Genomic DNA, 15,197 nt, shown 5'->3' on the forward strand with positions numbered 1-15,197 from the left:
AACTAGAGATAAAAAGAAAAGTTTGAAGGTAGCTAGAGGGGAAGAAAAAGTATACAGTCAGAAAATAACTGAGTATTGAGTGACATATTTCAAATTGTGGGGGGAAAAGGCCTGCCAACTCAGAATTTTACCTAATAAAAAATAACTTCCAAAAATGAATGTGGTCCCAGTCCCCAGTTTGGGGGAAATTCCTCCCCGCTGAGGGACATGCACCTGCTTTTGAGATCTGCCTCTTTACTCCCACAGATATAGGGATAGGTTTAGATGATGGGCCAGGAAGCTTGGAGCTGGGTGGGTTGACCCTCTTACCTGGCTGGGCCTCCAACACCCCTCTTCTGTGTCTCCTTCAATACAAACCAGGAATGGGGCAGGGGAGGACAGTGGCTGACGTTTCTGGGTTCCTGGGTACTAAGTGCTATGTGAGTTCTGCAGAGGAATGGCATGGTGGACCCTTTAGGGTGCAATGAAGTTGGAACCTCAAGGCAGCTGGACTTCTCAGCCTGAGGGCTAGTCTGGGGCCAGGGTGAGAGTGACTCTGAAGGGGCCACCCCCAAGCCTTAGGCCATCTTCTTGGCGCAGCAAACAAGACAAGGTGAAGCTGAGGCAAAACCCAGAGGGGTTCCTGGACATCAGAATTTCTAGAAGCTCCGAAGCAGAAGAGGATCACTCTCTGGGAAGGTGTTTTAGAATCTACTGTCTTGAGACTTTGCAGCTCAGTGTCAGTATGTGTGTAGCTGTGTCCCCTGCTGCAGAAGTAGGTGGGGGAAGCTGACAACAAGGAGGATCTTCAGGGGGAGGCAAAGAGGAGTCCTTCCTGTAGCAGGCTCGACAGGGAGAGCAGATGAGCACTGAGAACTAAGCGGCTTGGCATTGACGAGCACGTGGTCTGAGTGTGGCTGTGTACCTGCTGCTGGAAGGAAAGTCAATCAAGCAGGAGATATGTCCAGTGAGATGCTGCTGAGTCCCCTTTTACTGGGGCACCAGTATGCTTCCCTGTGCACCAGAGCCCATTGCAGTAGCTTAGATTAGGGGCTCTCACTTCACTACTCCGTACTCCTTGGTCACTTTGACCTTTGAGTGTGAAGTGGTCCCCTTTGTCCAGGTCATCACTTTGGGCTTTCCCATGCTTTCAAACTGAGGTGGGGAAAGAGGAAAGGCAGGGAAACTGAGGGAACAAGACCCTGGGATTTGTGCTGGGGCTTTTGGAGTTAGGTTTTTCATTTAATAAATGCTGCTGCTGGTAAGTCCCTTCAGTTGTGTCTGACTCTGTGTGACCCTATAGACAGCAGCTCACCAGGCTCTGCCGTCCCTGGGATTCTCCAGGCAAGAACACTGGAGTGGGTTACCATTTCCTTCTCCAATGCATGAAAATGAAAAGTGAAAGTGAAGTCACCCAGTCATGTCTGACTCTTTGTGACCCCATGGACTACAGACAACCAGACTCCTCCATCCATGGGATTTTCCAGGCAAGAGTACTAGAATGGGGTGCCATTGCCTTCTCCACATTCAATACATAGGAAACAGTAAATTGGGGACAGGAAGAATGGGGGCAGAGAGTTTTGAGGAAAATGGCTGGAAGGAGGGTAAAATTCATTAACACTCTTGATTTAAAACCCCATGCCAATCATTGCTTTGTTCTTAAACAAAGAAACCTGGGACACAATAAAAAAATAGAATATAAAATAAAAACTTTTGTGACAAAAACTGAAAAAAAAAATCATTATTTGAAGTCCTAGAGGAAAATAAAACTGTAAAGGAAGTTCTTTAGGTAGAAGGAGTATGATACCAAAGAGAATCTTGGTGGTACACAAACAAATATTACTGAAAATGGTTAAAACGTTCATATAAAAGGATATTTCTTATTTTGGATTAATCTAAGATGTAACTGATTGCCAAAAAAGAGTAGCAATGTATCATACTTTTACAGATAAAATATATGACAATATAGCAAAAAGATTGAAGGGAGAATTTGCAAGTATATTCTTGTTAGATTATTACCCTACAAATTTTGTGGTATAATAATATTTGAAGGTAGATGTGATTAAAGTAATATATTGTATATCCTAAGAGAATCACAAAAATAGACAATGTATAAATAATCCAAATAAAGATATAAAATGGAGTAATAGTTTCTATACTCCAAAAGCAGGCAAGGAAAGAACAGAAGAATAGAAGATAGAATAGAACAGAGAATAGAAGGATTGACCTGAATCTCCTGCAGCTCTCACGGTGGCAGGTGGATTCTTTACCACTGAGCCACCCGGGAAGCCTCTTGAGAATAACTAGATAGCCTGAATATTTGTACACTTTAAAAATTTTTGAATTTTTAGTTAAAAGTTTTCAGAAAAAATCCAAGTACATATATTTTATATAAAACAGATAAGCAGAAATAGCTAAATCATCTTCTAGGAATTTTTTGACAGAAGTATACAAATATTCTTTTAGATATTCTAGGGAAAGATATAAGTGCAGGGAAAAGACAGCAAAGTAAAATATATAGCTATGTGAGCTTTGGTCAAAATAAGACAATGTTGTGGCTTACACTAGAGGTCCCAGGAATTTTTCTCTGTTAAGCTCGATATGAATACTGATTTCCAGTACTGGAAGAGATGGAGTCAAAGGTGTGCAAAAGTTAACCCTTGGTGCACAAAGCTGGCCTGCATTGGCCAGACCAAAGCCTGGTGGCCAATTTGGAAATGAGAGTGAAGTGGAGTTGGCCATGTTTGGAAAGAAAATCCAGGGTGAGCTTATTTCTCTGGTCAGGAAGAAAAGATGACTAGACTTTTTTAAAGGGAGCGTGCCCAAGAACTACTTAGCATTGCTATTAAAAAAAGAGAGAGACAAATCAGACTGTGATAATCAAAGTCCACAGTCTGAAGTTTAGATACCCCTTAAGCCCATCTTTGTGGTCCGATCAGAATCTTGTCATTTCATACATCACATTAACATCTCCTTACTTTGGGAGAAGGACAAAGGTAAATGAAAAGGGAATCAGAGTAGGAATTTAAACTCCTTTCTCTAGAGTTACTACTCCAAACATATTAAACAGGAACAGCAGGTTGCAAAACTGCATAATTTTCTTATCTGCACACATGCAGATGTATGTGTATTTGTATAATACATGATACAAAAATTTTAGATTTATACTAAAATATTAAGAAATCTATATGCAGGTCAGGAAGTAACAGTTAGAACTGGACATGGAACAACAGACTGGTTCCAAATAGGAAAAGGAGTACGTCAAGGCTGTATATTGTCACCCTGCTTATTTAACTTCTATGCAGAGTACATCATGAGAAACACTGGGCTGGAAGAAGCACAAGCTGGAATCAAGACTGCCGGGAGAAATATCAACAACCTCAGATATGAAGATGACACCACCCTTATGGCAGAAAGTGAAGAGGAACTAAGAAGCCTCTTGATGAAAGTGAAAGAAGAGAGTGAAAAAGTTGGCTTAAAGCTCAACATTCAGAAAACGAAGATCATGGCATCCAGTCCCATCACTTCATGGGAAATAGACGGGGAAACAGTGGAAATAGTGTCAGACTTTATTTTTGGGGGCTCCAAAATCACTGCAGATGGTGACTGCAGCCATGAAATTAAAAGACGTTTACTCCTTGGAAGGAAAGTTATGTCCAACCTAGATAGCATATTGAAAAGCAGAGACATTACTTTGCCAACAAAGGTCCATCTAGTCAAGGCTATGGTTTTTCCTGTGGTCATGTATGGATGTGAGAGTTGGACTGTAAAGAAGGCTGAGCACCGAAGAATTGATGCTTTTGAACTGTGGTGTTGGAGAAGACTCTTGAGAGTCCCTTGGACTGTAAGGAGATCCAATCAGTCCATTCTGAAGGAGATCAGCCCTGGGATTTCTTTGGAGGGAATGATGCTGAAGCTGAAACTCCAGTACTTTGGCCACCTTATGCAAAGAGTTGACTCATTGGAAAAGACTCTGATGCTGGGAGGGGTTGGGGGCAGGAGGAGAAGGGGACAACAGAGGATGAGATGGCTGTATGGCATCACTGCCTCAATGGACGTGAGTCTGAGTGAACTCCAGGAGTTGGTGATGGACAGGGAGGCCTGGCATGCTGCAATTCATGGCGTCGAAAAGAGTCGGACACGACTGAGTGACTGAACTAAACTGATTAGTAGTATATATTTTTGTGCTGTAGTGTGCTTAGTTGCTCAGGTCGTGTCTGACTCTTTGTGACCCCATGGCCTGTAGCCCACCAGGCTCCTCTGTCCATAGGGATTCTCCAGGCAAGAACACTGTAGTGGGTTGCTCTGCCCTCCTCCAGGGGATTTTCCCAACCCAGGAATGGAGCCCAGGTCTCCCGCATTGCAGGCAGATTCTTTACTGTCTGAGCCATCAGGGAAGCCAGTATATATTTATAGATGATTATAAAATATTTTATTTTCCTATGTTTATCAATATTTTCAAATATTTCTGCCATGGACAGCTGTATTCATGAAATAAAATAATTTCAGAGTGAGTGAATGAAAGATACTGATAACGAGTCTGTCATTGACCAAACTCTATTCAGTTTACTTTGAATTCTTTTTCAACCAGGCTTGATTTTTGAACTTTCATGTTCATCCCTGAATTGTCCAGTTTTAGCAAGAATCCTGCTAAGTCAGTTTGACCAGTACCGCCCCTACCCTTGATATCTGATCATCCTTGATACATAGTTAGGTTCCTTATCCTCCACCATCCCCCAGGTGAAGTCTGATCACTCTAACCTGCCTTCAGCAATACTGTGAAATAGCTTCAGCCAAAATTCCCCTTATTCCTGATGTTTCCTCTTGGTAATTTTTCACCCACTGCCTCCCTCCCCACTCCTTGGCTGTAAGTACTCACTTGCTTATGCTATATTCAGAGATGAGCTCAACATCTCTCCCCCATTGCATGATCCCATTGAAGTGGTCCCTATATCTATTAAAATGTGCTATTGCTTAGACGCTAAGTCATGTGCAACTCTTTGCAACCCTATGGACTGTAGCCTGCCAGGCCCCTCTGTCCATGGGATTCCCCAGGCAAGAATACTGGAGTGGGTTGCCATTTCCTTCTCTAGTGCATCTTCCCAACCCAAGGATTGAATCGATGTCTCCTGCATTGGCAGGCGGATTCTTTACTGCTGAGCCACCCAGCCACCCACATATCTACTAAAATATTCTCCCCTTGAATAAGGTCTTCCTTATCAGCTTCAGCAAATATCACTAAATTATTTTTTCTTCATAGCATCCAGATTGGAGAAGAAGAAATAAATATATTTTAAACAGATGATTTTTCTTTACTTCTTTGCCTTTCACTAGCAAAATTCTAAGAAAGCAGAATATGGATTAGCAAGTCTATCAAACAGTATGCCTTTTCCCCTCCTATGTTGCCAGCCACATTTGAGTTTTTTTAACCTTTTAGATATAAAACCAAGATGTCACAAGTAAGTAAATTAAGGTTTATTATATAATATATAAATGTTCATGGATAATTCTCTCTGTTAATGCACAAAAAGAAAATCTGAACTTGTTACCACCTTGTTCAAACTCCTTCAATAGTCACTCTTTAAGTTGGGGGTAAAGAACAAAGTCCCTCACCTGCCCTCCAAGGCCACATGTTACCTACATGTACCGGCCTCTCTGACCCCACGTGGCTCCTCCTCGCTTCTCTTTTTGTAAACCATGTTGCCATGTTGTGATTGTCCAATTATCTAGGCTCTTTGATAACCTGACAGTCCCTCCAATGATGAAGGCACTGTGGACGGCACCTCTCTACAAGCAATAGTCACCTTGCTGCAGATGAATATCCCTAGGCCCCACACTAACCTACTGAAACAAAATCTGCATTTTAACCAGATTTCCAGGAGATTCACAGGCAATAAAGTTTGAAAAGTACTGTCTAGGTCTCCTCCCACTGTGGTCTTTTGTTTTCCTTTTGCTTCTCCTCTGAACATTGCTTTGTAAGATTTCTCATCAAATTCCAGCTTAAAGCTAGAGGTTAGGTGTGATTCTGGAATGTGAGCTACAGTTAACACGAGGAGGACAACTTGGGGTTTGCCCCTTAGTGGAATCGAGAACTTCAGAATCATTAAAATCATATCTGATTAGCTCAGACAACAGGATACTAAGCAGAGCATCAAAATTTATAGGTAAATGGAAATTTTCATAAACGTATCAGAAGTGTCACCTGTGGTGGAAGGTAATGGCATAAAGTATGATTTTTATTGTTAAAACTGGAGCTATCTACAATGATTGACGTTTATAACTGTAAGGCCTACAATGCTCCATGGGACAAGTGTATTTCTCATACATGTCCATGTCCACCATATACAGTAAACACTTTGTCCTAAAGGAAATCCTTGGGTGATATCAGGGGAATTTTAGTCCTTCATTCCTCCTTCTTCTGGCAAAAACATACACCTGTGTAATTGGTTGACTGTTCTGATCAGAGAAATTAATATAAACTATAATTTCTTGAGCTTGGGAAGTGAAGTATTCAAAATGAATCAGTGTGCAAAGAATTGCCGTCTGTGTTATTGTCCTTTCTGTGCTGTTGTAGATTTTTCTACTCTAGAAAGCCAAAGTATTGAAAGGATATCCACAATTTCTCGTAATTTATGGGTAAGAGAGCAATGATTTGTATAATAATAGCTATTCTTTGTATAAAAATACTGTTTAATTTATAATAATTTCAGACTGGGTTCAAAAGATGTCCAAATAGCCAGGTAGAGAAGAAAAAAATTAGTGAATTAATTGTGTATTTTTGTGACTAAAAGTTAGATACGTAAAATAGCTCTAAGAATTGTTCCCTTTAAATTAAATGTTTTATTATTTTTTAACTATAAAGATTTTATAAGGTAAATTTTGGTGAGCCAGAAAGTTAAATAATTTAAAATTAGGTTTAATGTTTCAGGTCATATGTTTCTTATATAAGAAATCATTTTAATGGTTCCGACAAAAAGAATAACTCTGATTAATTAAATGCTGATTAAAACTTTTAAGGTAAATCACTTAAACATTAATTCCTCTATTCCTTCACCTACTTATGAGAATAATCTTAATATATATAGTATAGAAATATATATGTATTCAAATACAAATGAAAAATATATATCATATATGTATGCTATAAAATATACATAAATATATGTAAAATGTTTTTACATATGAAAACATATGTAAAACATGTCTTCATATGAAAAATATAAGTAAATCATATATATATGTATGTTATAAAATATATAGACAAAGTTTCTCCATTGTGTTTTCTAGTATTTATGAATTAATAAGTACTTGTGGGATGATTCAATGGTAAAAAATCTGCCTGCAATGCAGGAGACACGGGTTCAATCCCTGGGTTGCGAAGATCCCCTGGAGTAGAAAATGGCAACCCGCTCCAGTATTCTAGCATGGAGAATTCCATGGACAGAGGAGCCTGGCGGGCTGCAGTCCATGGGGTTGCAGAGTTGGACATGACTGTGAGGCTGAGCAAGCATGCAAAGTACCCACACACATATTAAATTTGATAATTCTCAATTACTTATTGATTAGGATTGAACGAGGAAGGAAATTTTGTATAAAAATCTACTTAACTGAAATTATTGATGATCATTATTTATATTGCCTGTATTCAGGATTCAGTTTTTTGGCTGTTTTTGATTCCCTCTCAAAACTAAATATCCCACAATTGATAGAGAGTAAAGTGCTCTCAAGTTAAATGAACAGGATTTCTAGATAAGGTCAGTTCTAATCACCCTAATAACAAAGAGAAAGCAATTTTCAATATGGAATTTTCTGATAGTACCAGTATATTTATGATCAATACAAAATTTGTAAAATAAAATTTAAAATTGAAGTCTCTTTTTCATACATAAAGTTTATAGGAAAATAAACTTTGAATAAAAATAGGTTTTCAGGACAGATAGCCTCAGGGCCGGAAAAGGCAATGGCACCCCACTCCAGTACTCTTGCCTGGAAAGTCCCATGGATGGAGGAGCCTAGTGGGCTGCAGTCCATGGGGTCGCTAAGAGTCAGACACGACTGAGCGACTTCATTTCACTTTTCACTTTCATGCACTGGAGAAGGAAATGGCAACCCACTCCAGTGTTCTTGCCTGGAGAATCCCAGGGATGGGGGAGCCTGGTGGGCTTCCGTCTATGGGGTCACACAGAGTCCGACACGACTGAGGTGACTTAGCAGCAGCAGCAGCAGCAGCCTCAGGGCACACCAGTTAAAACGCTCACTCCTGAGTCTCTGAACCTTTCTCTTTACAACTTCCCCTCGCTATCCAAAAGTTGAACATTCCTATGAAACCTTTTAAAAGCTGAAATGGCATAAACAGAAGAAGCTATTACCTTAAGACCCATCTTCCTAACAGATGGACAAAATAAATCAACATAAAGTACAGATGTTCACAAACAATTCAGAGCTATGATGACTTGATGTTGAAAAGATCAATATAGTTCCCTGAGGAAGGAGCTTGGTGGTGTCACTCTGGCTGCTGGGGGTATGTGTTGTCTCTGTAATTGCTTGCTGCAAAAGAAATGCTGAGCACTGCTTTTGCCTTTTTATTGGTAATAGCAAAATTCCTCTTCAGATCTCACTCAGTTATTAATATGGTTCTTTCACACAAGAGAAGTGGCAGTAAAGCAAACTTTTGAATAGAGAGGCATACTTGTATTTCCTCTTTGGTCTTTCTTGGATACTGCCTCTCTCAGATACTTCCTTGTCAGCTCTTCTTCGGGTTGTCTTTCCTATACTTATCCATCTATGTCTCTGATATTTTCCATCTATTACCACCTCTCTGCTGTTTTCCTTTCATCAATATATACTGCCTTCCCACTTTTCCTGTTTCCTTTCTCCTCTCAACTCCTTCCTTTCCCATTTTTTGAAAACTTTCATTAAAATGTTCTAGAGAAAAAAGAAAACCCTGTAAGTGTCTAGAAGTACAGAAAAGCCAATGGTTCTCTACCTTTCTTGGGGTACTCCGTACCCTTCCCAGAGAAGGCAATGGCACCCCACTCCAGTACTCTTGCCTGGAAAATCCTATGCATGGAGGAGCCTGGTAGGCTGCAGTCCACGGGGTCATGAAGAGTCGGACACAACTGAGCGACTTCACTTTCACTTTTCACCTTCATGCATTGGAGAAGGAAATGGCAACCCACTCCAGTGTTCTTGCCTGGAGAATCCCAGGGACGGTGGAGCCTGGTGGGCTGCCGTCTATGGGGTCGCACAGAGTCAGACACGACTGAAGCGACTTAGCAGTAGCAGTCTGTCCTTCTTGTAGTTCTTTTTGAGTATCTTTTCTCTCTTTAAGTTCACAACACTCAGCTTTCCAGTTTCCTTCCTGCTTTTTGGCTTAGAACTCTTTTCTGGTCTCTCCCTAGTCTTTCTCTGTTGTGAACTAGGACTCTTGGTTACCACAGGAAATGAGTTAATTGAATGGAAACGGCTCCAGCATAGCAATGCAAGAGAGAATGGAGAAATTGGGTGAAAAAACAATCTGGAACAGAAGGAAGGAAGCAAAGGAGCCAATCGACAGCCAAAATCATGTCCCAACACCAGCTCAATGAGACCTGCTGTCACGACTGTTGAATTTGTAATGCCAGCTGACACAGTGCCACGGCCATGGATGCAGGATGCATTTGCTGGAGTCTTGATATTGCTCTTTGCAACCAATATTCTCTTTTGTTCCTGTACCTTTTCTCTTTATTTCCATATTCTAAATGGAGGTTTTGTGGATTTGGTTTGCCAAATCTAGATCAAGTTCCCTCACTCTGTGTGCAACAGGAATGGAAAAGTCAAATTCTAGCTCTGTTGGCTTCTTTTTTAAAATTAAGTTTTATTGGTATATAGTTGGTTTACAGTGTTGTGTTAATTTCTGCTGTACAGCAAAGTGAATCAGTTATACATATACATAGGCATATACCTAGTCTTTTTAAATTCTTTTCCCATATAGGTCATTATGGCCATCATCTTTTGGCTTCTTGAATGGGTGATACCTCTACCAGCCACCAAGACTATGTGGCAGAAAAACCGATCAGATGTTGGATATCAAATATATGCTGTGTATCCACTGTGCAACCTCTTTAATATAACTTGCTCAAGTTTCTTTCCATGTCCTTCTTTATGCACACTCTTCAATTGATAGGTTATTAATAAATGTACTTTCAGCTACTCCCCAAACTCCTAAGACATTACTTATATTAAGGTATAGTAGGAAAGTTATGACCAATCTAGATAGCATATTAAAAAGCAGAGACATTACTTTGCCAACAAAGGTCCATCTAGTCAAGGCTATGGTTTTTCCAGTTGTCATGTATGGATGTGAGAGTTGGACCGTGAAGAAAGCTGAGCACCGAAGAATTGATGCTTTTGAACTGTGGTGCTGGAGAAGACTCATGAGAGTCCCTTGGACTGCAAGGAGATCCAACCAGTCCATTCTAAAGGAGATCAGCCCTGGGTGTTCTTTGGAAGGACTGATGCTAAAGCTGAAACTCCAATACTTTGGCCACCTCATTCGAAGAGTTGACTCATTGGAAAAGACTCTGATGCTGGGAGGGGTTGGGGGCAGGAGTAGAAGGGGACGACAGAGGATGAGATGGCTGGATGGCATCACTGACTCGATGGACGTGGGTCTGAGTGAACTCCGGGAGTTGGTGATGGACAGGGAGGCCTGGCGTGCTGCAATTCATGGGGTCACAAAGAGTTGGACATGATTGAACGACTGAACTGAACTGAACTGAGGCTCATATTACTAAGTTCATCTCCTCTTAATGTTCAGAGGATGCTCGCTCCACAAACTGGCCTCTGCAGCTGAGATCTTGATTTCAATTTTTGATGATTATCTAGTCATCAGGATGTAGTGACTGCACTTTGAATTCTTTTGCATCTATCTCTTTGTCTCTCCCATAACTACCAAAGTTATATTGCCAATGGACTAGGCACTATACATGCATTTGAATCACTTGTGGAGCATTTTTAAAAGTACAGATTGTTAGAACTCCATCTTGATCCACTGAATTAATTTCTACAGTAATATCTCACAATATATATCCTGCATAAAAAGCTCCACAAACAATTCTGGTGGATAATCTGGTTAGAAATCCCCTGGACAATAGCAACTTTTTCCTGAAGAGTATCCCTGACCCCAGCTTCTCCTCCATGACATCTATTTTCTGCACTAATGAAAAACTAAATTAAAATACTCTCCAGTGTCTTTCCCTGTCTTGAAAACTTTCACTACATACATATTACCTGAGGCAAAGAGTTCAAGATCCTTCACATGGTATTCAATTTATTTTATAATCCTGCTTCTTTTAAACATCTGTTCCCTTGACTGATAATCCATATCCCAGACTCAGAATTTCCCTACCACAGTCTATCAAGTCCCCACAAATTTAGCAAATAGTTAGAATGTCTCTTTCATGTAAATGTATTAATTTCAGCACATTAAGTTTATTATAGTAATATTTTAGGAAAGTAAAAGGACATTCTGGTAGAAGTATGATTTATTTTGACTCCACTTTCCAAGCTTTCATTTCATGAAACCATAGTGAATGTTCTTTCTACATTTTTTGCATTTTATTTCAGGAGACTTCCAGTGAAGATATGGAAAAAGAAAATATAACATTGCTGACAGAGTTTGTTCTCACAGGACTTAAGTATCAACCACAGTGGCAAATCCCCTTGTTCCTGGTATTCTTGGTGATATACCTCATCACCATTGTGGGGAACCTTGGACTTATTGCTTTCATCTGGAATGACTCTCAGCTTCACATTCCCATGTACTTATTCCTTGGGAGTTTGGCACTTGTGGATACTTCCATATCATCCACAGTGACTCCCAAGATGCTGGTCAACTTCTTCATCAAAAGCAAGACAATATCTCTCTCTGAATGCATGGTACAATTTTTTTCCTTTACAGTCAATGCAACCACAGAATGCTTTCTCTTGGCAAGTATGGCATATGATCGCTATGTGGCCATATGCAACCCTTTACTTTATCCAGTGATTACGACAAATAGACTATGCATGCGACTGTTGGTCTCATCATTTGTAGGTGGTGTTCTTCATGCCTTTATTCATATAGGTTTTTTATTCAGATTAACCTTCTGCAGTTACAACACAATACATAACTTTTACTGTGATATTATGCCACTGTTCAAAATTTCTTGTACTGACCCTTTTATTAATATTCTTATGGTTTTTATTTTCTCTGGTTCAATACAGGTGTTCACCATTCTGACTGTGCTTATTTCTTATACACTAGTTCTCTTTACAATTTTAAAAAAGAAGTCTGTTCAAGTTATAAGGAAGGCCTTCTCCACCTGTGGAGCCCACCTCCTCTCTGTCTCTTTATACTATGGGCCTCTTCTCTTCATGTATATTCGCCCTGGATCCACACAATCAGATGATCACGATATGATGGACTCTCTCTTTTACACTGTCATAATCCCTTTGTTAAATCCAATTATCTATAGCCTGAGAAATAAGAAAGTCATAGACTCGCTGATGAAAATTTTAAAGAGGAATATTTAGGTCTCATAATATCTGTTCTCTTTCCATTAAAACAGTCATAAAATTGCAGATCAGATTTTGTTATGTGTCGACTAGTGTCCAAATTTTGTAGTTATAACTGTCATTATTTTAATGACCTAAAATGTTAGTTTCTAATAAATTCCTTGAAATGTCTATACTTTTTTCAAAAACACAAAGGAATTTTAATTAGGTTTTCATACAATACTAAAATAACTAAAGCAGAAAACACATGAAAACATTTTACATGCTTGTATATTCTTCAGTATGGTTTTATAGGTGAATTTATTAAGTATAGTTTAAGCACTAAACTAGTGCTGTACCACTGAAAATTACTTGAGCATGATGTCTTTGATACAATATAGCTGTATGAAAGTGACAGTGAAAGTCAGTTGTTCAGTTGTGTCCGACTCTTTGCAACCCCAAGGAATGCAGCCTGTCAGCCTCCCCTGTCCATGGAATTCTCCAGGCAAGAACACTGGAGTGGGTAGCCATTCCCTTCTTGCCTTCTCAAGGGGATCTTCCCAACTCAGAGATCGAACCCAGTTTCCCACATTGCAGGTGGATTCTTTACCATCTGAGCCAGCAGGGAAGCCCAATATATACAATATAGTTGTATAGCCTGGAGACACATATCACATTTAACTCCACAGCAGAGGTGGGCTTGTGTTTGAGTGAACAGAGGTAAATCCCAGGAGTTCTGCTAGCCATCAAAAAGTCTTTTACTCCACTTTATTTGAAATACGTTGAATCTCACTTCTTGTGGGGACCAATTCACCAATTTCATCAATTCCAACCTAATCAGGAACACCCTTACAGAAACACCCCCAAATAATGTTTAAGTAGATATCTGGACAGCCCATGGATTAGTTGACACATAAAATTAACAACTACAAGTTCACTTGCTGTCAGCTTAGTGGCCATACACATATCTTAAAATTATAATCTATTTCTAAATAATGATAATAACAAGGAATAATTCCACCTAACATAATACAACTCTGCTGTGTACAACCAAAATGTATTACCTCTTCCCAAGAGTGGAGGTAAAATCTTTGAGTGAAGTTTACTATTCATTTTCTTTGATATCAGGTAATACAATGTCAAATTAACAACACTTAATTATGATAATATAAAGTCAGTACATCTTATGTCTCATGATAAGGGAATAAGAATGGAAAGAAAACAAACACAAGTGCTATACAGACACAAATGTATTCATATAAACTAAGAAGGAAATCTCTTGGCAATTACAATCCTCCCATCTATAACTGGACGTGTCATTGTTGGTGGTATTTTAACTAACTTCTTTTACTACCCATTCTGTGTTCTCTTTGCCTTCAGCAAGCACCTGACTAAGGTGGTCATTGTTCTTCACTTGGTTTAGTTCAGTTCAGTTCAGTCCCTCAGTCGGGTCCGACTCTTTGCGACCTCATGAATTGCAGCACGCCAGGCCTCCCATCGATTACCAACTCCCGGAGTTCACTCAAACTCACGTCCATTGAGTCGGTGATGCCATCCAGCCATCTCATCCTTTGTTGTCCCCTTCTCCTCCTGCCCCCAGTCTCTCCCAGCAACAGAGTCTTTTCCAAAGAGTCAACTCTTCACATGAAGTGGCCAAAGTACTGGAGTTTCAGCTTTAGCATCAGTCCTTCCAAAGAACACCCAGGACTGATCTCCTTTAGGATAGACTGGTTGGATCTCCTTGCAGTCCAGGGACTCTCAAGAATCTTCTCCAGCACCACAGTTCAAAAGCATCAATTCTTCAGCACTCAGCTCTCTTCACAGTCCAACTCTCACATCCATACATGACCCTGGAAAAACCATAATCTTGACTAGACAGACCTTTGTTGGCAAAGTAATGTCTCTGCTTTTGAATATGTTATCTAGGCCGGTCATAACTTTCCTTTCAAGGAGTAAGTGTCTTTTAATTTCATGGCTGTAATCACCATCTGCAGTGATTTTGGAGTCCCCCAAAATAAAGTTTGACACTATTTCCACTGTTTCCCCATCTATTTCCCATGAAGTGATGGGCCTGGATGCCATGATCTTAGTTTTCTGAATGTTGAGCTTTAAGCCAACTTTTTCACTCTCCTCCTTCACTTTCATCAAGAGGCTCTTCAGTTCCTCTTCACTTTCTGCCATAAGGGTGGTGTCATCTGCATATCTGAGGTTATTGATATTTCTCCTGGCAATCTTGATTCCAGCTTGTGCTTCTTCCAGCCCAGCGTTTCTCATGATGTACTCTGCATATAAGTTAAATAAGCAGGATGACAATATACAGCCTTAACATCCTCCTTTTCCTACTTGGAACCAGTCTGTTGGTCCATGTCCAGTTCTAACTGTTGCTTCCTGACCTGCATACAGGTTTCTCAAGAGGCAGGTCAGATGGTCTGGTATTCCCATCTCTTTCAGAACACACAGTCAAATGCTTTGGCATAGTCAATAAAGCAGAAATAGATGTTTTTCTGAAACTCTCTTGCTTTTTTGATGATCCAGCAGATGTTGGCAATTTGATCTCTGGTTCCTCTGCCTTTTCTAAAACCAGCTGGAACATCTGGAAGTTCATGGTTCATGTATTGCTGAAGCCTGGCTGGAGAATTTTGAACATTACTTTACTAACGTGTAAGATGAGTGCAATTGTGTGGTAGTTTGAGCATTCTTTG

General features: G+C 39.9%; 1 protein-coding gene across 1 annotated transcript; it reads left to right on the forward strand.

The window, feature by feature from the left end:
* The first annotated feature begins 10,646 nt into the window (after positions 1–10,646).
* LOC129644788 (olfactory receptor 5H2-like) lies at positions 10,647–12,534 on the forward strand. Its single transcript, XM_055570244.1, has one exon. It carries the CDS (start codon positions 11,605–11,607, stop codon positions 12,532–12,534), a length of 930 nt encoding a protein of 309 aa, XP_055426219.1. The 5' UTR covers positions 10,647–11,604.
* Positions 12,535–15,197: the final 2,663 nt, after the last annotated feature.

This window comes from Bubalus kerabau, chromosome 2, assembly GCF_029407905.1.
Source record: "Bubalus kerabau isolate K-KA32 ecotype Philippines breed swamp buffalo chromosome 2, PCC_UOA_SB_1v2, whole genome shotgun sequence".
In the NCBI taxonomy this organism is placed as follows: domain Eukaryota; kingdom Metazoa; phylum Chordata; class Mammalia; order Artiodactyla; family Bovidae; genus Bubalus; species Bubalus kerabau.

What these genes read in the sequence shown, in the direction of transcription:
- LOC129644788 (XM_055570244.1), top strand. Translation starts at nt 11,605, where the DNA reads ATGGAAAAAGAAAATATAACATTGCTGACAGAGTTTGTTCTCACAGGA.